The 25,697-nt window shown below is 36.9% G+C and overlaps 2 protein-coding genes across 14 annotated transcripts in view; one reads left to right on the top strand and one right to left on the bottom strand.

Annotated features, from left to right (window-relative positions):
• Nucleotides 1-25,697, bottom strand: part of LOC129780134 (pickpocket protein 28) — a 332,703-nt gene that overhangs the window by 144,534 nt on the left and 162,472 nt on the right. The gene's annotated exons all lie outside the window — the stretch shown is intronic.
• The window catches only part of LOC129780136 (homeobox protein 13), a 262,084-nt gene that overhangs the window by 81,866 nt on the left and 154,521 nt on the right, over nt 1-25,697 (top strand). For 9 of the 13 annotated variants that reach the window (XM_055788115.1, XM_055788106.1, XM_055788114.1 and 6 more), the window contains exon 2: nt 19,620-20,016. In XM_055788115.1, coding sequence (XP_055644090.1) covers nt 19,965-20,016 — 52 coding nt within the window. In that variant the 5' untranslated portion in view covers nt 19,620-19,964. Of the gene's footprint in view, nt 1-19,563; nt 20,017-25,697 lie in introns of all 13 variants that reach the window. The other 4 variants (XM_055788104.1, XM_055788117.1, XM_055788116.1 and 1 more) reach the window with 2 other exon arrangements.

Here is a 25,697-nt window from a genome sequence, read left to right as displayed (position 1 = left end):
ACAAACTTTTTTCTTCTGCTACCTGATGCCGTTTTGCGATTGCGTTTGCCACTCGCCATTCGCTGCAACTGCCTGTTGTCTTGATATCCGCCGAACCGAATGTGTTATGTTCCGAATGCAGGTTTTCTTATCGTCGCGAGCAGCTTTGCCAGCCAACTCGATCACTCCGGCGGCCGAAACTATATAACGCCGGCTAGGTGGACTGGTACACAGGTACTAACGCGCTCGACCTAGCTACCTTTTCCGATGCAATTGGCGGATACACCTACGGGAAATTGCAGACCACCACGGTTCGAGCGGGATTTTGCCTTTCCCTTCACTTTTCCTCCTTTGCCATATCCAACCATGACTGCTTGTGTTGGTTTGTTGATGTGAGGTGATGCGAAACGATGTGGTGTACGGTTCGGATGAGAATGATCGTTACGGCAGCGGAGAGGGGATTTTTAAGCTGACTGGCTGGCTCGAGAATTACGCATGTGTGAGACTGCGACCAATGTTTCGTTCATTTTTTTCTTTTTCCTTTCCAATCGTGCTTCATTCTATTTCGCTGCTGCTCTGGTTGCCCGTTTTGGTCGGTACGATTTGAGGAGCACAAAATGGACCAATCAAAAATGGGCACATAGTGTATATGGACAATGCTTGATATTTCACAATTATTCAATTATTTATCTCAAGAAAAATGAAATGTTATTCGTTATGATAGATGCGTAGATATATTTCCTATCAATTGATGCAAAAACCTTTGCGATCTATTGAGAAATGCTCGAGTTATAAGCGTTCCAAATCTTGCATTTTTTCCTACTTGTTCAGTGCCTAGATTTCCATTTTACCCCCTATATCTTCCGGTTAGACGTAGTCCTACGTCAATATATTTGGATTCTTAAGGCGCGTCCATATTATGTCGAACGATACCGATCGGCCTGTACCAGACAGCATATTCGGTTCGTTATGTAATGTGGACGCCCCATCGGGTGTACGCAGCCGTCACGAAAACATGAAGTACAATGCCGTCAACGCGAATCTACTTCGTTTTGTTTTGGTTCGACTTTCTTTGATCCGGACCGACTTGTTTCGGGTTGGGTTCGGCATGATTCAAATCGATATTCGGCATCTCAGCAAGCCCGGGCGGCACCTCCACACTTATTTGACCTTACCGGGCGGCCAAGGTCGATTGGCGTAATGTGGACGCGTCTTTATATCTATGTCATATACCTCAATCGGAAGTAATATTCTGAAATGTAGAATATCTAAATATTAGATCTCAATTCTGCACTTAGAAAATAAAATTTGGAATCTCTGTGTTAGTCTGGAGAACGATTGTATTATGTTGAATGTTTAATACGAAACTGAATTCGAAATCACTATTGAATTACATTTGTAGCAGGAATTTGTCGTAGATTATCTTGATTAATTTTGGAAATTTCTTGGAAAAAGGAAATGAATTCGTTATGTGAACGTGCAATCAATATCGGGAAACTAAAAAATATTATCTGAAAATTAATTAAAAATTTTGGCGCGGAAAATATTTAAAAATTAGAATTTATAATCTTGTGATTTCATAACAGAGAACTGAAATATAGTTATTCAGTTGTTATTCAATTGTTTATCTCAAGAAAAATAAAAAAGCTATTTATATAAATTGATGTAAATTATCATTTTATAGGGGATATTTTCCGGTTTGACGTAGTCCTACGACAAAAATGCCCCCGACTAGGATGTATTTGCAATGTCTGTGTTGGATAAACAGCATTTCTTTGTTACTTTTTTTTCACTGTGATAGATGCGTAGAAATATTTCCTATCAGTTGGTGCAAACATCTTTCCGATCTGTTAGGATATGCTCCAGTTATAAGCGTTCAAAATCTTTAATTTTTTCCTACATGTTCTTCGATTTTCAATTTAGCCCCCTTATATTCCTGTTAGACGTTGTCCTACGTCAAAATCTGGAGTATGTTATCTGCAATAAGTATCAAAATAAATTTGAAATAAAACAATCCTCCAAAAAAAAGACCCATCAAAAAGGCTTTAGTTTTGCTCAAACCACGTATATTTTTATGTTTTCGGAAAATTTGAGACGAGGTAAAATTGGTGACACACTGGTATCTCCAAAGTTTCGACGAGAGCTTGGTTTGAATGATTACATTTAACATGCTATCATAAAGGTGTCACTATTATCAAATGATGTACAATGATATTATCATATTGAGTACGTTTGAAATGTTGAGAATTTTGCAATAAAACAACAGAACAGACTACCGATTGAGGGGTTCAAAAGGATACACTCACGCATATCAGTTCGCGATGTCATAGCTATGCAATCTTAAGTTCTTGTTCTTTATATACGTCTTCTGAAAAAGTATTAATGGTCTTTTTAGCCGAGTGCACTTCCCCAAATTCATTTGTCAATTTCCCTGTCTCATCATTAAAAACAAGTAGCACCCGTTAGGATCAGTTTACTACAGAAGCCACACAAGCTTCACAAGGGAACACTCATCTATATATATATATATATATATATATATATATATATATATATATATATATATATATATATATATATATATATATATATATATATATATATATATATATATATATATATATATAAATGAATTCCTGTCTGTCTGTCTGATTCTTATGGACTCAGAAACAACTGAACCGATCGACATGAAAGTTAGTATGTAGGGGTTTTTGGGGTCGGGGAAAGTTCTTATGATAGCTCGAGACCCCTCCCCCCTTTCTAAGGTTGAGGGGGCTGCCATACAAATGAAACACAAATTTCTACATTACTCGAGAATAATTCAACCAAACGAAACCAAATTTGACATGTGGAGGCTTTAGGGTGCAATAAATAATTTTATGGCGGTTAGATACTCCTCCCCCCTCTCTTAGGGGGGCTGCCATACAAATGAAACACAAATTTCTGCATAACTCTAGAACTAATCATGCAAATGGAACCAAATTTGGCATATGGATGTTTTAGGGAGCAATAAATGTTTTTATGGTGGTTTGACACTCCTTTCCCCACTCTAAACAGTTGGGGGGGGAGGTTGCTGATCAACTCGAGAACTAATCAAACAAATGAAGTCAAACGTAGCATGTTTGCGGTAACGAAATTAATCTTCGTTCGGAAGTGGAGATGGTTTTTAATGTGATAACACGCACTCCTATATCCTATAAATAAAAATGGATCGCCGAATGTGTTGATAAGAGCAAAACTCGAGAAAGGAATTGTCCGATTTAGGGCTGTTTTCATTCTATCATATTTTCTGTATGAAACATTTATTCCATGTAACGGAAAAACATGTTATTTGCAAGTGGATGAAAAATCTTGCACGAGAATTGTGTCTGAAAATAATCTTATATCATAATGTCGAGTTTTGGTAGAAGTACTAAAATTTTATAGTAAAAACTATGGATGGGTTATACCTATGATGTAATCGCAAGTTTGACGTAGGACTGCCGTTGGCTTAGTAATCATTTGTGTTTTTTCAATTAGCAATAATCGCACCTCAGATGTTCCTCATTGGGCACGATATCGCTATCTTTTGTATGTATTGATTAAATTATTGATTAAACTAGTGAATGAATGAAACGAATTAAATTGCAAACAAATCCCTGTTTAGGTCAATTCATGTATTATGGTAGTGGTTATTGCAGCAAAAAAGTATCAACGTTTTGCCTAATCATCACACGGTATGCGTAGAAGTTGTACCCGCTTTGACCGTGTTAGCAAAACGATTTCCGGAGTGTAAAAATGCATGGGAGTATAAAAGTACACTGAAGTCGCTATTTACGCAGTTTTTTTTATACGCGGTTTTTGGAATTTACGCGGATTTCGGAATTTACGCGGTTTTTTACGCGGATTTCGAAATTTTACGTGGCACTTATCAACCACGTACAAACTCTATATGCTAATTGATGTGATTTTTCACGAAATAATTTTGTATTGTATCACTGATTAGTGTCTGGGAAATAAAAGCAGATACAGATATCACGATTGTAGCATGCAAAAAAAAAATCAGTTAATCAATTGTTAGAATATGGGTTGCCTTTTCAACTAATAATTCACTGTTTGTTAGATTTTTTTCAGGGATTCTGAAAATTACCCGGTTTGTTTTTACGCGGATTTTGGAATTTACGCGGATTTTGGAATTTATGCGGTTTTTGTTTACGCGGCACGTATCCCCCGCGTAAAAAGCGACTGTGTACTGCCAAGATCTGCAATGCCGATTTTCCCAACTTATTGGTTTTGGAATCTGCGTTGGGAAACACATTCCGATTTGCAGAAACGCAAACGAGTAAAAAGTACCCACAACTTGTGGTTTTGAAGTCTGTGTTAGGGAACCATTCCGATTTGCAAAAACACAAACGAGTACAAAAGTTCTCGCTGCTTGCATTTAATTTGCAAAGCTACTTTGCAAATTTGCACTTTGCAATCGAGTTATCGACCTATCATATGCATTCATCGAACAACTTGACGCCACTTTTTCGCCAACATGTGCAAGGCGTCGACCTGCTTGCAGCGCTGCTTCCAGCACTGCTTGCTGCTTGTTTGTATTGGTTTGTTATTGAAAATGAAAAGGAAATACATTGATCGATTTTAATCATTTTATTGAAAAAAAATAATAAAAATCCATATATAATAAAAATAAGGTATATAATGGAATCGGTGCATCCGGGTTGTCTGGATTGACGATTCAAATCCGACTGAGTACATTGATGAATACCTCTTTGCCCTCGATGACACAGATATGTGGCTGAGGAGGATTCTTCAATGTGCGTGAAGTACGGGATCTCCGATGGGGAAAATTGCTCGAAATACTATGGCCAGGTCCTGCTGCTGTTGCTGTTGATGCTGTTCCCCGGAATAGCACCCTGGACTTAAAGGATACTGCTGCGGGAAAGCTGATGCTGTTGGCTGGTGTGACAGAAGTGGAAATAAGCAATGTGGTGATGAGGGAAATCATCTTTCTCATTCGCCGATTGATTGAGTCGGATGTATTCATAGCTGAAACAAAATAAAATGATTAGTAAGTGAAAAGCAGAAATGAATTCCGTACTCACCAGTTGTATAATCCGGATAAAAATGCGAACATTAAAATATCATGCGATTACGTTCACTTACCTCGCCTATTTTCATTCTACTATACAACGGAATCAGTGCATTCGGGTTCCTCCGGGTGGTAATTCAGCTGAGCAAGTTGATAAATACCTCCTTGTCGTTGAGTTTTCGTGTCTGATGAGGATTTTTGAATGTGCGCGAAGCACGGAACCTCCAATGGGGAAAGTTCTTCGCAATACCATACCATGGTCAAATTCTGCTGCTGCTGCTGCTGTTAATGCTGTCCCCCGGGATTGCCAACAGGGGTTGGAGGTTACTGCAGCAGGAAAACGGATGTTGTTGGCTGCTGTGATAGAAGTGGAAATCCGCACTGTGGTGATGGGAGAAATCATCTTTCTCACTTACCGATTGATGGAAGCAAACGAGTCGAATGTATTCATAGCAGATAAGACAAGATAAAATAATTAATAATTAAAAAGCCGAAATATATTTCATACTCACCAGTTGTATGATCCATTTGTTTTTGTTTAAGATGACAGTTTAGCGGAGTGGAAAAAAGAACCACCAGTGATGCCATTTGGTTTGTTTAATTATTCAGTATTTTCGACTAACGAACTATCCGCGTTGGCGATATTGGGGAATAGGCATGACAGTATGGATTTGCAGAAGGAATGAATACATTTTTAAAATGAAAATTATGAATGAACATGATTTTTCCTTAATCAAATTAGTACTATATGTAAGTGAAAATCACCATTGCCTGCAAGTGGTGAAAAAACATCATAAAAAAATATGTTTTGAAATAATTTTATATTATAATGACAAGTTTTTTTGAGAATATCTGAACGTCTATAGAAAATAATTCAAATTAGGGTCATGACAACGTACTTTAAGTAGAAAAAAATATGCCAAGAAAAAAATTTCATACAAATTTTAGCAAATATAAACTGATTCGGGCCGACTAATATGATAGAGAATAGTTTGCCTCATACAAACTAATGCCGTATCCAGATGTCGATACCTAATCGTCGTCATCGTGAATAGGTAACAGCGTTACGGTCGTTGTTAGGTCGATGTTTTTTCGTCGATTGGATTGTGGGTAGTTTCCCCTGGCTTCATGGTTTTCAAGTCTGTGTTAGGGAAACATCCATTCATTCCAGGGATGGTATCGTTGCGCAATCATAACTGAGTGGATTTCCGAGCGACACTCGCTTTTATACCGATTTTTGTGATTTCAATAGCCTGTTTTGAAAACAATTTTAAGGCGTAGACATTTTATCTTTCGAATTAAGTATATATAATAGCATTTCGTTCAGTTGTTTTGGAGCTATTAACGCTCAAAATCTCGTTCTCCGGCGTAACGCTTTCGTTTTCGAAACTTTGAACTCACACCCCAGTATAGAAATGAAAGACGTAGTCCTAAAGTAATTTTAAAGGGTAGATTAGAAAGTCAATCAATGAACAGTTCTGCGATTGGACCTATGAACGTGGGCTTAGTAAGAAAACGTGGATGTGATAAAGAAAAATAAATTTTGGGCGGGACGAAGTTTGCCGGGTCAGCTAGTAGTCATATAATATCTAATTTGCGTCACCTGGCGATATAATTATTACGACCAACACTAGACAAACTATCTATTCAAACTTAAGTTCAAGAACGCACTGAAAGATGATGGCTTCTTTTCCTATTCAACCATATTGAATAAATGACAGAAAACAGCCGAACGATCGATTCGTATTTCTGTAGTGAAGGTTTCATTGACGGTGATTTTTATATACATTTATGTACCTTGATATAAGAAGACCAGAGAATGTTGAGTTTTTCGTATTAATGTCGAAATATCTATATGATTTTTTTTCAACAGTTTACTGTTGAAAATAGACAGGATTAATAATTAATGGTTCCAGATTCGTTCGGCAACTACTTCTCTTACAACCCGTTTGTAGTATAACAAGCGATTTTTCCAAGAGCACCATCTGGAGTACAATTTGTAGTTACAAAAACACAATTCAAAAGGAGTTATCCCCAAATAATCAAAGTCCTGCGTAAAAACACAGACCACACAGACCTTCATTTTTTTGTGCGATTTTTTTGCTATCGGTCATTTAGTATTGTTTTCGATCTTTGACAAGTATTTCATCGCACTACATAGATACTGTACCAGTCAATTACCAGCCTCATGCTTTATTTTAAGGTGTAGGAGATTATTGAAGGGAGTAAAGAGTTGATTCTATTATCTGTGCAAGTGAAGGCTGGTCAATAAAGTGAACACAAAAAGGAAAAAAGAATATTACGTGTGTTTTAATTTTTATAACCGATGATAATTGACGCTTCAACGATCCTAAACCATTACGATTACATTCATTTCAAAGCGTAAATTGAAGTTTGCTCACAACTCACAACACAACAGTGCGAACCCAGCTAGTTTGCATCTAAATTTTCCACTGGAATTCCCTCCCCATCCCCATTCCCATATTTACTTCTAATGTTTTTCATGGCATGATTTCCAATGACAACAAGTTCCGATATGTAGCTAAAACGAGAGAGACTATCAAAAGAAATAACTCAGGATCATTAGATCCTACCATTTAATAAATTTTCTGAGACTCTTTGAAACCTTATCAAAGGACGGCGTGCTTTCACAGAAGCTCATTAGTCCATCTACGAAACTCACCCCATCCATTCGAGTGGAAAAACTCAGTTAAATTTAACGAACTCATCAAGTCCTGAGCCCAACCAGGACGACGTACTTAATTAGTAGAGCGCACAACGAGTACAACGAGTACGAGTTGCACCGTTCCCGAAACAGCCGAAGCAATTTGACGCCAATAAATCATCATTCAAGTATTCCCACTCGCAGCATCCGTTAAATAAACTCTCATATTACCAAAGTATCGCTCCCAGGAATTAGTAGTCCTTCCCCGTGCTACACGACTCCTCCACCTCCTCCTCCGCAAGCATCCCACCATCCCAGGCGATAATGATGATCATGACGATGACGGTGATGACGATGATGAGACATGAGGGTGTTGGGAATGGGGCCTTGTGGTAAAATATTCATCTTTGTTACGGATTGATTTTCATGTCTGAGCGGTAAGATAAACGATCCGCGAACTTTTCCACTTCTTTCGCCATCAAAGTCGGGAACGGGGAGCCACTGGCAATTCATCGAAGAATGAAAAAACATTAATTTCGTATTTGAATTTTCGAATTACAGGCGAGCTATTTATCTTTCCACCACTCGCCGGCGCCTCGAGAGTCTGCGGTTTCTCCTGTCTCTATGGCTTCTGCTTACAGAGGGATAGAGGCGGAACTTGTACTGTTTACATCACTCCGGACAAGCTACTTCGAGCTTAGGATCAACCAAGGGGATCGGGACGCGCTGCTCCAGAAATTTCATTTTTCTTTGTCTTCCAACTTGAATGGAGCGCAGGGGGGGAGGGGGAAGTATACACAGACTCACTCAATCGACAGTTCATCAACTATCATCGTGCTGTGGTGTGGAAATTTTCCATATTTTTCATACAAGCAGAAGGGATGCTGAAGGATGCTCGCGCGAAGTTCACCCGCTGGAAAAGTGTAGCGTGATAAGAATTCTTATCGGTCCGTTTGGAGTTTGTTTTTGCGTGGTGGTTTTTCGGAAGATAAAAATGTGTTGATTTTGGCTTCTTCTTGCGTATATCTTCTGTTGGTGGAATGAGACCGAAAAACAGTACTTTATCATCCTGTGGGCGTGAGTTATTGGTAAGGCGATGTGGAATTCGCGTTAGATGCCTACCGCAAACGCAGCGGTTTATCCGAATGTGACTGCCGTGATTAATGGCAATATCCCAACGGTGTTTAACCCCACGTTAAAGGTATTTTCCCTTTCGTTAGGGAATATTTCAAAACTGAGGTATTCGTCTCATATTTTGATAATATGAAGGAAAGTGTTATTTTTTTTTCGCGGTTTTTACGTTTTTGTGCGAATGTTCGTGTAAACTATAAATCTGACAAATAAGTGGGGAGGTGCAGGATGTTCAAATTTATTTTAGCACGATGTTCTATATTTAGATTGTGGATCATGGATTTTAGATTTCGATACGTGAGAATATCGATTCCTGATTTTTCGATTTCCGATTTCAATTTTCAGGCTATGTTCTGCCAATACAAATTGAAATTCAGAATAGATTAAATGAACAAGTCAGTTTCTTTATTGTTCATTTCACAGAACTTGCACCTACAGATTTTACTGTTACTTAAAAGCCCCAGCATGATTCAAAACTACACATTCACGTTTCAGAATATTTGTCAAGAACATCTTTAATGACGAAAATTATAGAGGGTGGTATTTATGACTCAACTCAGTTTCGACGCGAGACTGCGATATTTTTAAAGTTATTTCACACTAGCTGACCCGGCACACTTCGTCCCGCCCAAAATTTGTGTTTTGTTATCAATATCTTCAAACATTCACGTTTTCTTACTATGAGCAAGTTCATGGGTCCAATCGCAGAACTATTCATTGATTGATCTTCTAATCGACCCAGTTGAATTCACCTTTTACTATTAAATTCCAAGTATTTCTAACAAAACTCATCATTATAATACCAGATTATTTTCAGACACAATTCTCATTCAAGATTTTCCAACCACTTGCAAATTACATGTTTCTCCGTTGCATGGGATAAATGTTTGATACAGAAAATATGATAGAATAAAGACAGTCCTAAATCGGACAATTCCTTCCTCGAGTTCTGCTCTTATCAACACATCCGGCGATCCTTTTTTTGGTATAGATAGAAGAAGGTATAGGAGTGCGTTTCATCACATTAAAATCCATTTTCAGTTTCGAGCAAAGATCAACTTCGCTAGCGCAAACATCAAATGGACTAACAGCACTTGTCACTATGTCATTGTAGTACAAATTGCAATTGTATATATATATATTGTATAGTTTTCGAGTTATGCAGAAAATTCTGTTTCATTTGTATGACAGCCAGCCCCCCTCCCCCCTTTTAGAGAGTGGGATGGAGAGTCTAATCATCATAGAAACATTTTTTGTACCCTAAAACCTTCACATGCAAAATTTGGTTTCATTTTCTTGATCAGTTCTCGAGTTATGTAGAAATTAGCGTTTCATTTCTATGGCAGCATCCCCCCTCCTTTCAGAAAGGTGAGAGGAGTGTTGAACCACCTTAGAAATGTTTTTTGCCCCCTAAAACCTCTACATGCCAAATTTGATTCAGTTTGCTGGATTAGTTCTTGAATTATGAAGAAATTTGCCCCCCTCAGAGAGAGGGGAGTAGTGTATATTCACCATGGAAACGTTTCGTGTCCCTTAAAACATTCGCATGACAAATTTGGCTCCATTTGCTTGATTAATTCTCGAGTAATGCAGAAATTTGTCTTTCATTTGTATGGCAGTACCCTTTAGAGAGGGGGTGGAGTGTCTCACCACCGTAAAAATATTTATTGCACCCTAAAACCTCCACATGCCAAATTTGGTTTAATTTGCTTGATTAATTCACGAGTTATGCAGAAATTTGTGTTTCATTTTTATGGCAGCCCCACCTAAGAGAGGGGGAAGGAGTATCTAACCACCATAGAATCATTTATCGCACCCTAAAACCTTCACATGCAAAATTTGTCCCTTAGAGAAGGGGGAGGGGTCTCAAACTATCAAGAAAACCTTTCCCGGCCCCAAAAAGCCCTACATACCAATTTTCATGTTGATCGATTCAGTAGTTTCCGAGTCCATAAGAATCAGACAGACAGACAGACAGAAATCCATTTTTATACATATAGATGATTTTATTTTCGGATATTTTTCTCATGAGAAAAAGTTTGAAAATTTACTTTTATGGGCTTTTTCATGGAATGGGTAAACGCACCTGCTGAATGCGGTGTACCAACAACACAAACGATACATAATTCGTCAGAATTCGGAGCTTCGAAAAATGCATCTGAGCCGCTCGGGAGTAGGGCCACAACTGGACTTGAAGATTTGTCGTACAAAGATTCTCTATTTATAATGTATATTTTCTAGTGAAACGATGTATAGTTGTTTTTGGTGATTGACCACCTATGTGTTTGGGGAAAACCTAAACAATTTATCAGGTTGATTAACTTCAACTAACGTATTCATAAAAAAATGGACTCATTTCCCATAACGAAGAAAAAAATTACAAAAGAAAATTGGATGGAAACGAAATTTTCCTTCCCGTTTTCAACAAAAAAAAAATCATATACTGGCTTGTTTTGACATTTAGTAAAAAAAATTCTACTTGAAACAAAATAAGTTTCACACGGCAAAGATTTGAAGAGCATCGAACATATCGACCTTTGTGGCTGAAAATATGTGTGGTCAGCATTGATCTTTTGCTACATCTTGAAGAAAACTGCTGCAGAATTGCATCGTATGATTGTCGATACATTGTCGGTGAATATGATTTTAGGAAACGGCAGTGCAATGCGCAGTGGTTTAAAATTGTGTTTTTAACTTGAGATACGAAGAGTATGGAGAGCCTCTGAAAAGTTTTAGGACAGTGAACTACAAACTCTTTTGGACGAGAATAACACTCCAACGCAACAACAACTCGAGGATCGATTGAATGTGACTCAAGAAGACATTTTCATCCGTTTGAAGGTCACTGGAATAATCCAGAAGAGCGGAACCAAAGATAGCAGGAGAAATTAAAATCTGCTGCTCGTTACGTGAAAAAGGAAGAATGAAATGTAGATTTATATCGAGAATACTAAACATCCAAGATCCTGGGTAAGTCCGTAGGAAACATCAACATGTGTTGCTACTACGAGCTACTCAAATCTAGCGAAACTACTGAAGTTTGCATTGAAAAAATGGACTCTTTTTGGATGGTGATAAAAAAACTAAGACATGTAATTGAGTTTGATAAATTTCCCATGAAGGGTAATTATATTAACACACTTGCAAAAAAAATTCTACGCCCTTGCGAGCGGCCTTCTGGCAGCTAACTGGAACATTCGCCATGGCGGACGAAAACATACGTGTAGGCATGTTTTTGAGTTTTTTCTTCGTTTCATTTACCAATTCCTTCTCAGTTGTTGGAGTTGTAGTTGGAGTAGATCTTACGCTTCAGGTTTGCCCAGAAATTCTCGATGGGACGCAGCTGGGGGACGCTGGGCGGGTTCGCCGACTTGGATACCACATTGATATTCAGCCGCTCCATCTCCTCTAACGATCGCTTCGAGAAGTGGGCCGACGCCAAATCCGACCAGAACATCGCGTCTTCTGATAGACTGATAGAGCTGTCAAAACGCATGGGTTACTATGATTGATGCTGCATGGGTAGTTTCGTCAGTGCGTGGCAAGGTAAACCCATGAAAAATCGGCAATTTTCGTCCGTTTTTTTAAATGCAAACGTTATGCTAGGAAGCTATCGGCGACCAGTAAGATCAACAAGAAACACGAGTTCTCTTCGCAAGAAATCATATCGACAAGCCGCCGGATTAGATGAGTCATAGTTCAAGGCGTCTATTACGAGTTTGGCGGTAGCGGAACTCCAAGATAGACTTCTCCAACCAATTAGGTGGTACGAAAATGTCCACGCTTGTCCACGGTGAGGGAGGAGGGAGTTTAGATAATGTCCACGTGGACACACAAAATGAATATTTCTGAAAATACAATATGATCAAAATTGAATGATATCTGCTCTGCATTTTTATCGAATTTCAATCCTGCCGCTCCTTACGTGTACTCCGTATTTATCAATAAAAGACCATATTTTTTCATATCGTTGAACTGTTTCGCTGAAATGCGTATTCTGAGAGTAACGCACATGAACTGAGAGTGATGAACTTATGTACATTCCGCCAGGACGAAGACACCATCAAAAATACTCAGAATTTTGTAATTTGAAAAAAAGCACGACATAGTTTTCTTAGTTACGGGTTTGTTGTTGTCTCTGTCTTTCGAGAACTCCAAAGGTGATGAACCGAAGGAAAATGAATAACGAATTACCTGGTGAAGCTTGGTTACGTAGAACGTTACTATATATCGATTCCATACTATTGGATCTTGTATCTGGTGAGATTGGAAAGGAATTCTGATTTATGTGCTTCTACAAAGCTTCGATAAATACTAACAAGTACTGCTCATAACTAAACGAAATTAAAGTTAGCGATCTAGAATAAACTAACAGAATTAGCCAATATGATAGACGTCGTATTCCACCGGACAAAGGCTTTGACAGTCCGGCCGAAAATGTTATGTTTCCCTAAGGAGTGCTATTTCACCCGTCGCCCTCACCAGATATTCCTTCCGGTTATCAATTGTTCGGGGCACTTTTCTTGAGTGCAATAATTTCGACTTATAGAATAACATGGAAAAGAACCTTGCTCAGTTTTTTAAGAGAAACCAAACATGTTTTGGGAGGTTGGGCTTAGATGTTGCGGAAGGATCGATTCATCAATACCTCACACTGTGTAAACTAGGAATAAGAAATAGGCAATCAATAGTTTGAAAAAGAGGACACGCAGAGAAACTCGATGTTTGGAAGCTGCATGAATTATTCTAAAGGAAGTTGATTGACTAATTTTCATCAGCGAAGCACAACTAAATCAACCCATTTCTGGAGCAAATAATCACGGTTGATAGAAATGGGAAAAATACGATATCGTTCGCAAAAGATCATAGGATAGGCGAGACAAACTACTACAAATATCATCAAAGCCTTGACTCCACAAAAGGGACGCTGTGTGTATGGTGGAACTGGAAGCGAATCTTCGATCATGAGGAGTTACATAGCCAAAAGGTTAATTCAGTGTTGTGCGGTTCACAACTGGATAGTTTTCACGAGGCGATTATGGAAGAAACCACCAAAATCGATGAACAGAAAAGTGTCACAATAATCTCTGATGACGCGCTTAAAAAACAGGGCGATTAATTGGGAAGCTTTGATGAATCCACGGTATAGCCCAGACCCTGCAAAAATCTTTGCGATCTATTAAGAAATGATCAAGTTATAAGCGCTCGAAATCTTTAATTTTTTGCTACTTGTTCGGTGCCTAGATTTTCATTTTACCCCCTAATCTTCCAGTTAGACGTAGTCTTACTACAAAAAAAATCATTCAGAAATTAAACAGAAAAACGTGGATACTTTTTAATTGACCCAATATATTCGAATAATTGTGTATCTATAATTGTGATGCTTTGGATTTTTTCCCAGAACCCCTTTACGGGTAGTGGTAACTATATTGCCATCAACGATTTTATTTTTTCTCTTCTTTAACAATAAATTATAACTTCTAGCCTAACTGTGGTAACTAGTTCTGATATCTAGCAACGTGCCTGATTTTTTTGGGCGCGAAAAAATTTAAAACTACAGTAAAACCTGTTTTTGTGCGGTTTTTTTGTGCGAATTTTTTTTTGTGCGATATTTTTTGTGCGGTTTTTTTGTGCGGTGTGTGAAAAGAAGCATATTTGACGGGCAGGTGGCAGCTATAATGTCACCAATTTTTTCAATGTTTTTAATTGTTTTGTTTATTGAAAAAAGTCTTTTGTGTATTTCAGTGTATGTGTATGTAAACATGTTGCTGTATTGTAATTTGCGTTGATTAATGCCTAGTTTTCACAGTTTGTTAGAGAGTTAAAACCGGCACGAATTCGGCAACAACCTAAATTTTTCCAAGACTTACGAGGTTGAACAGAAAGATCATTGGTACGTGAAGCCAGCGATCACGATGCAGGTTCATTGTTTATTTGAGCTGCCATTTGTGTGTTAAACATACCAACACTACATAATTTAACGCGACATTCTTATAACTTGAACAGCATGACCGATATCGATTTTTTCTTTATCACTGCTGCTTTGTTCCGTGATTCCAATAACTATTTTGTAATGAAGCCCTAGATTTCTTTGTCTATTTTTTTTTTTGAAAACATATACATCTCAATCAACTTATGGCGGGTATTAATGGAGTATTGAAATAAAGAATTCCCGAGAATAGATTCACAAGTAAATTTTTTATGTGGATTTTAGCGGTGAAAACAATCTTACAACATAAGTGGAATTGGGAAGAAACTAAATAGCTATACAAATAACTTTCCATAGAATGTTGGAAAACAAATAAATGAATTTAAAACAAACCGTTATTATTAATTTAGCTAACATTTTTATCCATAAAACTATAAAATATAAAATCTTTTTAGAAATAATTGATGTAATGTCCACGTGGACAACAGGGGGAGGGGTATAGGAAAAGTCCACGTCTGTCCACGGTGGGGGAGGGGGTGTTCAAAAACATGATTTTTCTGTCCACGTGGTATGTGGACAGCCCCTTACAGTATCTCATGATTCGATAGGCCATGTTTTCCAAAATTCGACATTGGATTAATCGTTATGTTATGCGGGACCGAGACTGATATTGTGGATATTGTGTAAATATGTCGGTCCCAGCTTCCAAAGATACTTATTGTATTGACGTAAAATAATCAGAAATTCGACTAAAAAGTAGTCGCATTTTATAATACATCCGAAAACAAAACATATATTGTTCTATTTTCTTATTTTGTAACTGTCAGTCCCAGTCAGTCAGCGCTTTCCTACCAAATAGCTCAATGTCGGTCCCTAGGGACCGACGCGGGGCTCAACGTATTGAAATTAAAATGTTTGAATTTAGTAAAATCATTAGAAAAGTAGGATTATTTATTTATTACAGCTCTGACCTGAAATTTGACATGTTCGAAAGTTCAATGTAGGTTCAATAGAGAATAATTTTCATTTGTCCCAACGTAGTTTTCCTCTTTCTTGAATTGGAATTGATTCAATAAGTCTGAAAAAATAGTTGTAGAGTGCAAATCTGGTCGATAAAGTTGATTCCGTGAACGTGTTCCATCGTGATTGGCAGCCTCAAACTGACAGCATCGTGCAATGCTGTCAAATATTCTTTCGACACTGAGAAGTTGATATATGCAGCAGAGAAATCATTCAAATATAGGGGAAAGTCGGGAAAGACGGACATCCCTGTATAATTGATAAATTACATTTCTATTTTAAATTTAAATGATGTACAAACTAGCAATACAGTGTATCAATACCTTTGACACTTACACCTAACTGGCTTTCTGTTAAAATTGTAAATAAAAACAAAAAAATAATCTACAAAGAGCAGCTCGATGTAAATTTTCGCCTACCGAAAATAAGGTTCTCATTTTTTTTTTTTTTTTTTTTTTATCTGTATTATAGTGACTTTCAACTCATTTGGCTGGTTCGTCACTTTTACTTCCATTTTTGGAAGAATGTCGGGAGTGAGAATTGAACTCGTGACCTTTAGCGTGAGAGGCATGGATGTTACCACTACGCCGGATCGCCTCCAAGGTTCTCATTGTTATCGAGTAAATTTTCGGGTTATTTTTCGTTACGTGAATATTTTACCATCATTTCTCTTCCAGTTCATCGAATCAGTGGTGAAGTTTTCTCATTTTTACTCCAGAAATATTGACGAGAATAAAATACTGATCAAGTCGGGTAGGACGGACACTGCACCGACAAAAGACAAACGTTTTATTTTGAAAACAATTTGATTAACTCATCTTTCTTATATGAACATATGCCCACTAACTACGTTTGCAAGTACAACCAGATATCATGGACGAATCAGCAGAGCGGGTTTTTGAAACGTAATCCGAATTTGTCATTTCGAATGCCGGAAGCTAATTTAGACATTAAAAAATGGGAAAAATTTCAAGCCCTTCTAGGTTAGTGTCTATCTTTCCCACCAAATGTCCGTCTTTCCCGATTCAATCTTATTTTTTCAAAGCTGATGGACATATACATTTTTCTAAATTTCTGCCTCGAGGACAAATATTATTATGAAAAGAGACCTAAACTGTCAATTTGTGGTGAGATAGCTATATAGTTTTTGTGAAATTCACGAAAAAAATCAGCTTTTACTTAGTGTGTCGATCTTTACCGCCCTTCCCCTAGCAAATATAGATCGTGTATTGTTCTGTAATTCTGTCATAAAGAAATTACAAAGCATTAAATTGAAAAAAATAACTCTGAGTTTTTACTGCGTTTAGTTCAGATTGCTGTTACTTCGTAAACGAATTTAGTTTTGGAAAATGGTTGAAAGTTTCTAATGTTTATAAGGATACGATCGATTTATGTAGATAAAAATAAACATTCATTTTTCGAATCTCTGTGCAGTTTTTTTTCAAATCCAATAGTTGTATGCAACTCTGTTGCAAACTGTATACAATATATAAATTTTATAAATAAAGAAGAATGGAAAAAGTTTTTTTTCTCTTTTTTACATTTTCAAATCTATATATATATATATATATTTAAATGGATTTCTGTATGTCTCGGAAACTACTGAACCGATCAACATGAAAATTGGTATGTAGGGGTTTTGGGGGCCGGGGAAGGTTTTCGTGGTAGTTTGAGACCCCTCCCCCCTCTGTAAGGGAGGGCTGCCATACAAATCAAACACAAATTTCTACATTATTCGGGAATTAATCAAGCAAATGAAACCAAATTTGGCATGTGAAGGTTGTAGGGTGCAGTAAATGTTTCTATGTTGATTAAACTATCCACCCCCCTCTCTAAGGGGGGCTGCCAAACAAACGAAACAAAAATTTCTGTATAACTCGAGAATTAATGAAGCAAATAAATAAAATTTGACATGTGGAGGTTTTAGGGTGCAATAATACCATAGAACTGAAACATACATTTCTGCAAAGTTTATGAACTAATCAATCAAACTGGACCAAATTTAGCATGTGGAGGTTTTAGGGGGCAAGAAACATTTCTAAAGTGGTTCACTCCTCCCACCTTTCTGAGAGACGGGGGGGGGGGTCTGTTATAGAAATAAAACACAAAATACAGGGGTACACAAACAAAAACTTCTGCATAACTCGAGGACTAATCAAGCACAATTTGGGATGTGAGGGTTTTTGGGTATGATAAATGTTATTCTGATGGCATGATACCCCTCCCTCCTCAGGAATCGAGAAGGGATCCCATAAAAATATTACACATATTTCAACCAAAAATATTCCGGAAAACTCTGAAGGAAAAAGGAAAAATTCTGAAAATTAAATTCCCATATGTTTTACATATTGGCAAGTGCTGTTAGTACATTTGATGTTTGCGCTAGCGAAATTGATTTTTGTTCGCAACTGGAAATGGATTTTAATGTGATGAAACGCACTCCTATATCTTCTTCTATCTATACCAATAAAAAAGTATCGCCGAATGTGTTGATAAGAGCAGAACTCGAGGAAGGAATTTAACGATTTAGGGCTGTCTTTATTCTATCATATTTTATGTATAAAACATAAATTCCATGTAACGGAGAAACATGTTATTTGCAAGTGGTTGAAAAATCTTGAACGAGAATTGTGTTCGAAAATAATCTGATATTATAATGATGAGTTTTGTTAGAAATACTATGACTTTTTTATAGTAAAAGGTATATTAAACGGGGTCGATTGAAAGATCAATCAATGAACAGTTCTGCGATTAGACCCATAGCTTGCTCATAGTAAGAAAACGTGAACGTTTGAAGGTATTGATAACAAAATAAATTTTTTGGGCAGGACGAAGTTTGCTGGATCCTACTAGCTGATCCAGCAAACTTCGTGCTGCCCAAAATTTTATATATATATATATATATATATATATATATATATATATATATATATATATATATATATATATATTATAACACCAAAGATGTTGAGTCAAAAGGATTTTTTGATATTTGATCTTATACGAAGTCACAGGGATAAATACGGGGTCATACATTATCCTCCATGGCAGGATGGCTCTTGAAACAAAAAAATGAAAATATATTCAAAACAATGTTAGAAAAGGTGAAAAAGTTTGAATTTAATGAATTCAAAACTTAAGTTTGGATAGAATTTCGGTATGAGTGTATCATTTTTGACTATCCGAATCAACTCAATCAGCTCTCGGTTTTCCGTTCGACCAGAATGTTCCACGGAAGCGGATTCTTTTTTCAAACCTGTTTTCAATCTCGAGCCAATCATTGTAGTTTGCAGTCTCATTCACAATTCATCGTACTGTTTATCAAACCGTCGTTCGTAGAGGTGATAACTGAGGTTGTACCTGAACAAACAAACCTATTTTGCAACAGTGTAAAATATTGGGGACAGTTCGAATCCTCTATGATTTGATTAGTTAATGGAAAGCATGCCCAAGCTGGTCACCGAAGCGTAAAGTGATCACCTTGACCATCATTCGTGGGTTTCGTTGTACTTGATTATTCTAACCAACTTTGAAGTGGATACTTTGATGTGCCGGTCATATTTATTTAGTTTTAATTACTTAGAATGTAACAGAATTTATTCCAATTTATTATGGATGAATTTTGTCAGCCTTTCAGTATGCAAGCATCACAGAATTAAATGTTTTTTGTTATATTCCCCAAGACTTTCTTCACATTTACACCTGATGAGTCAAGTGCCAACAAGAATCCTAATGCTTTTCTTCCATATTTTTTTCTCTTTGCAGATAAAAATTGAATTTTCATTCAAACCATCCGAGTGTGTGCTTTTGATTTCCCATAGGTGTGCTTGTCATCATCATCATCATCAGCATTATTGTGTGTGAGAGTGCAACGGAGTTTGCCAGTGCCAGAAAGAAGTGCCAAAACGAGGGGGAGCCAGATGAAAATCACAACACGGCTTGATTTGTGCTAACAAAATCAAACGGTGAATGAGAAGTGATAAGAAGTCACGCAAACAAAAAATTGAAAATAAAAGTGAGTCTGTGTGAATATTCAAATCCATTGTTTGCATATTTTGATCGGAGCATCGACACCAACCCGATCGAAGAAAGTGAAATCGGCCAAGGGAAAGGCGTCGTGCTTTCGGAGTTCGGAGGAAAGTGAAAATACCAGCAGAATTCCAGTCATGAATCGGCTCCGAGTATTCAACTTTATGCTGTTTGCATTCTGTTTTTTATGTAAGTCTGATTTTTTTTACACTCCTAGTGACGTTTTCACTTGTTTCACTACGCAATTTCTTCATTCAACGTTTAATAACATTTTATCGCTTGGTTTTCCCTCTGATCTTTACTGCTTATTATGCTCGCATTAAAATCGTTTCATTCATTCCTATCGCACGTGTTGCTCATTTTCCCTCTCACAATTCTCCGTATCGTAGATTATTGCCATCACCATCATCATTAGTCCGGCTGTTTGTATACTCACCCTTTCATTATTTACACAAACAAAGCGCTTTTTGTGGGCCTATGGCTAATCAGCTTTCGCCGCCCATTGAATATCTGAGTGGAAAAGTTTACAACAATTAAAGCGTGTGCATGCCATCCCCAATGCTCTCACACACTTACTACTGGGCAGCCTAACCAATCAATTATGGTGCTTCCATATGCGTGAACGCTCTCGCGTGTGTGCGTGTAAATATTCGTTTGGACGCTGCGGCACACATCGTGTGTTATAAGTCGTGCATGGCCTGTTTCGATCACATCTGATGCCTAAGTTCAATATCGAATGAACCCATGTGAATCGCTAATGAAGCTGTTCTGGATCATACTTATATATGAATATGTACAGTGATGGGGAAAATAATAAATACAAAAAAAAAAAATTTACGAGTAGGTTGGAGTTATCCATTATTTTTGAGGAAAATTCAAAACTATTTTTAATATGCTTCGGATTGTCCGATTTGGGTCAAATATGCACCGTTTTGTTGGAAAATTTGTTGCCATTTTTAAAACTTCATAATGTATCTATCATGAACGTCTTGATCCTTATTGGCGATAAACTATAGCAATAGATTTTTACAATCTTCTCTTGATCGCTATTTTTTATCACTCTGGAAATTTTGCAATGCGAGAAAAAGTGGGTAATCGCTTGGTGCCAGGTCCGAACTATATGGTGGATGCATTAAAACATCCGAATCAAGCTCTCGGAATGATGTAGCCTAGCGTTGTCCTTGAACAAAATACCTCTTCTTTTGGACTTCAATTCTGGACGTTTCTGGTCATTCGCTAGCTTCAAAGAGTCCATTTGTATACAGTAGAGATCTTAATCTACACTAGCTCTTCAAATGACTCATACTGCCGTTCTACGCATAGTTGCCCCATGTTCCAAAATCAGCAACTGAGGAAAACGCAATCAAAGTTTTCTCGCATATTTGTCTACTAAAAGCTTTGAGCATTTAAATTTAGCAATACACCGGGTTTTTTACTATTGTTTAATGAAATGTGATGAGATCCCCTCACTGTATCAATCAAGCTTGATTACGGGTTTGAAAATTCATGGTGGGACTGTTATGCCTAGAATATCAACATGGGACAATTGAACTTGATGTTGTTTTTTGGTATACTGGGAACAAACAATTATTTTTTTTGTATTTATCCGAAATTTTCAATAATTCATTATACTCATTCAAAAAGGCTTTCAGCTCACTGGCGATGCATCTGGCTTTAGGCGAATTGAAGATGAAATGTGTGGATGAAAGTTCGAAGAAGCGGATGTAGCGCCATCTGTCATTTACCAACGAATATAAATTCGTTCTGTTTGAGAAACAAACGACGATTGAATTACAGCGTGGATTCGATTGTATACAGTTTTTTGATTTCACTGTATATAATCGAATCCTGTATATAATCGAGCCAAAAAAAATTTTTTTAAATTTTTTTTGCACGTATTTTTTGTTTTTTGAAAATAAAAGAGGAATTTGATTTTGATTCATCCGCTTAGGTCAGAAGACATCTTTCTCACATAAAAAAAATGTTTTTTTTCCAGAATCTCTCAGAAGGTGATAGATGATCATATTTGATGAAAAAAATCCTTCTACGCATATGTTCGAATTTCTACAATGACAGAGTTATAGAACTTTTTTTTTTGTTTCGGACTCTGTTGCCTTAAATTGGCTCTACATTAAAAAGTACGCTGCGTAATCCAATTCTGTTGCCTTCATTTGAAAAATGAGAAAAAATAGTACAGGATAAAGTTGTGGAACATTCAAATTAGTGGATTTTAATAACATTATGGAAATGAAAATGAAAGTTAATAATTTTTAATGTGTTATTATTAATTTTATCCTAAAATTTTTTATAAAACTAAATTATTTCTATCAATTAAATTGAAGTTCTTTAACCACTCTACAATTTGTTCTTTGACGCCCAACTTCTATCTTTCCTAATTTTGCTCAATATCGATATAAACAATTACTGGCGGAAATTCAAACAAAATCTTCAAAAATCACTATTTTCATCCCACTGTGCATGTAATATACACTTAAACTTCACCCTAATGTCGAAAGGTTACGTTTATTCTTGAAATAAGCCATATTTGAAGTTTAAAAAATATATTTTTTTTCTAAACTGTATATAATCGAGTCCAAAATTTTATATAATCGAATCACATATAATCGAGTCCGACCTGTATTAGGATATTTTTCATACATAAATACGAAAATCGCGATTAAAAAAAGGGAGTCGTGGTAAATATTTCGGGTTATTTGTATTTTTGAAGAAATTTTTGATTTTTAAGAAAATCATTCAAAAATAAAAAAAAACAATTATTCAGATTTTTTTGTTCTGCACCCTAATCGGAATTAAATGTAAAGTAATCAGTACCATAGCTGTATCGTATATAGTTTACGGCCTATTCCCATGTCTACCATGTTTTATGTGCATGATATCGGTCGAGCCGTTTCAAAGAAGTTCTCTCTGGTTCTCAATAGTTTCTGGTTCTTTTTCAGACATGCTACTGTAGATATCCGTCATTCGCAGGCAATTGTTTGCAATTGTTTTAGAAGAAATATTATTAGAACATATTTATTTAATCGACAGAAACAACACATTCTATTCATTCTGTAGGAGTAGGAGTAGGAGACGTCGGGGTAAGCTGAGTATGGAGTACAATGAAACACAATGCATACAAAATGGAAGCATTTCATTTTGTCAGCATCGATCTTTAAGATGTTTCCGCCATCACGTTGATTTTCAGAATGTTTACTTTTTATTTCATAATGTTATATGATAAATAAAAAAAGGTATTAAATTGCTTTTCCTAAAATCATGCCGAGTAAGGCCTGCCACCACTATTATAACTACAGTAAAACCTGTTTTTGGGCGGTTTTTTTGTGCGAGTTTTTTTGTGTGCGATTTTCTGTTCTTGTGCGGTTTTTTTTGTGCGATTTTTTTGTGCGGTGTATGAAAAGAAGCATATTTGACGAAGTTATCGTCCATTTAGTTTTTTTCGATTGTTTATATGCATTTCAGTGCGAGAAAAGCATATTTGCGTCTCAATTATCCACTTCTGAAATCATTTCTCTCCTCTCATCAAATGCTCTACGATTTTCTAAGTTTTTGCATGACATGATTTCTAACAGCAACACGTTTCGACAAACAACTAAAGGCACAAAACAGTCACGCGCAACCGAAAAGGCAAAGTGTCCCATCGCAAAGCAGGGAAACAAAAGGAAATTGAACGGTGAATGGCGTGGATTTGAGTTATTTTCTTGGGGGAAACTTTTTTTATGCGGTCCCTATCTACCGCACAAAAAAAGTTTTTTACAAAATGTGTACCGAACACGATTTTTTAAAGCTGCTGGTGAAGTTTCGCACGATTTTTTTCATGCGACTTTTTTGTGTGGTCCCTATCCCCCGCACAAAAAAAAAGGTTTGCCTGTATTATATTATAACACTGGTTTCACGGGACAAATAGGTACATATTAAGCGTAAATCCCAAAAATTCTGCACTGTTTATTTTAGTGCAGCAATTTTGTTGATATTCATAATTTGTGCCTAAATACAGTTGTTTTTGTGTTATTGACTTTTCGGAAACAAAGAGACCTCAACTTTCTATATGATTTTTTTGAATGCTTAGTCTTTATACTTAGGACAATTCTTCACATTTAGCATATCGGCTTATGTGGTGCAATAATACCGACGAGGAATTTTTTCATCTTTTTCATAATAAAGCACAATTCTCCGTTAATTTATATTTTGTTTTTCTCATCACACTCATATCAAAGCACTTTGAAGTTTGAATTCATTCTTCCTTAACGTTGTGTCATTCATTTTAATGCGACAACTTTTTACACTTTCCGCTCAACATGCTCTGAAAGCATTGATATTCATAATTGTGCCAAAAATATTCTTTCTCCCCTCTCGAGTCCCAGGAAATGCTGCTTGTCAGATAATGGCTGCATTTCATTACTCACGAAACAACAATGTCCACGGTGTGTGTATGACGACCGAATCCCTTTTTTCGGCGGAAAAAAAATGGAATTTCTTAATTAATCTCCGAGTTCGAGGACAGGGGGAACCCCCGTCCCATCCTGATGTTGGACAGTTTTGACACAATGCCATCGTATCGAGCGATACTTTCACTTTCGCTGCCAACACACGCGACGTGGTTCGCAATTTTATCTCTTCCAAATGACATCCAAATTCCTAATTGGTGGCTGTCGTTTGTCATTTTTGGCCAATCATTTTCGGACATTCCAATGTAGCAGAAAGTTCACCCATGCTCTTGCGAGGTTGAACCCCCCTCTTCTATGTTTATTGCTGTTTTGATTGCCCTGACGGAATCGGTAAATCATTTCGAGTGAAGGAAGTACAATTACTGTTCCGAGACCGAAATGACATCGTTAAAAACAGCAATCACCATCGACGGGGTCGCGGTGGCGGTGATGGTGTGGTGGGTTTTAAATCAAATGGTCAGCAGCACCTGATTATTTCATTAAGTTCGAAGGTTGACAAGAAGAGCTCAATGGCAAACAGCTAATAAAACACGCGAAAACGAAAGGGTTGTTCGCGCGAGACACGGATGAGAGGAGCTACCAGACCATATGTGTGGCATCTTTGAGTAGTAGGAACTAAAACTTTGATGCCTCTCATTCGCGGACGGAATTATTCCTCATCGGCGGCTTAGATGGCAGCATTGGTGGTGTTAAGTGACGGTATTTAATTTCATAAATTATTTCCTCGCAAACAGTGAAACGGTAATCGACATCGGTTGTTTGCCATTAGTGGCGTTTCTAACGCCTCAGAGGCATTAATGCAATTAAGTGTCGGGTATCATGCGCAAATTGCGCCATGTTTTTTCGTAAACTGTGATCAGCCTAATCATCCAGCTGGAGGGTGCTCCGACATGTTATTATATGAATACGTTGCTTCTCGGACATTGATGCTTTGGAGGTGAACATTATATAGAAGATTTATAATCTTGAATTCTACTTAATAAGTATCTACACTTTGTTGAACTGCGCCAGATTGAGTTATACCAGTTTATGCAATGATGATTTTGTAGGTTGAAAACATACGATTACTTCATGAATGAAATCTCTTATCCACTAGAGCAGAGATTCTCAAACTATTTTGGCCAAGAGACACTTTTTTCCAGAAGGAAGTGAAATCATCGACCCCTATAGCCAAATTACATGAAAAAATTATAGGAGGTTGTATCGTTACGACCGCATTGTTGACGTAGAACTACGCTGCTATTTTAAGTCGCTTGTTTATAACTTCGGATATTATTTTATAATGCTGTGAAATTTTAGAAATAACTGTTTAGTATATTTGTTTGATCACTCTGAAATGTTTTTTTTATTGTATTAGGTGTACCGGTAAGTTTCTTCGGTTTTACAACAGATGACGTAGCTTGA

The sequence above is a fragment of the Toxorhynchites rutilus genome, chromosome 3 (genome assembly GCF_029784135.1).
Source record: "Toxorhynchites rutilus septentrionalis strain SRP chromosome 3, ASM2978413v1, whole genome shotgun sequence".
Taxonomy (NCBI): domain Eukaryota; kingdom Metazoa; phylum Arthropoda; class Insecta; order Diptera; family Culicidae; genus Toxorhynchites; species Toxorhynchites rutilus.
This window is presented reverse-complemented; position numbering and strand designations above follow the sequence as displayed.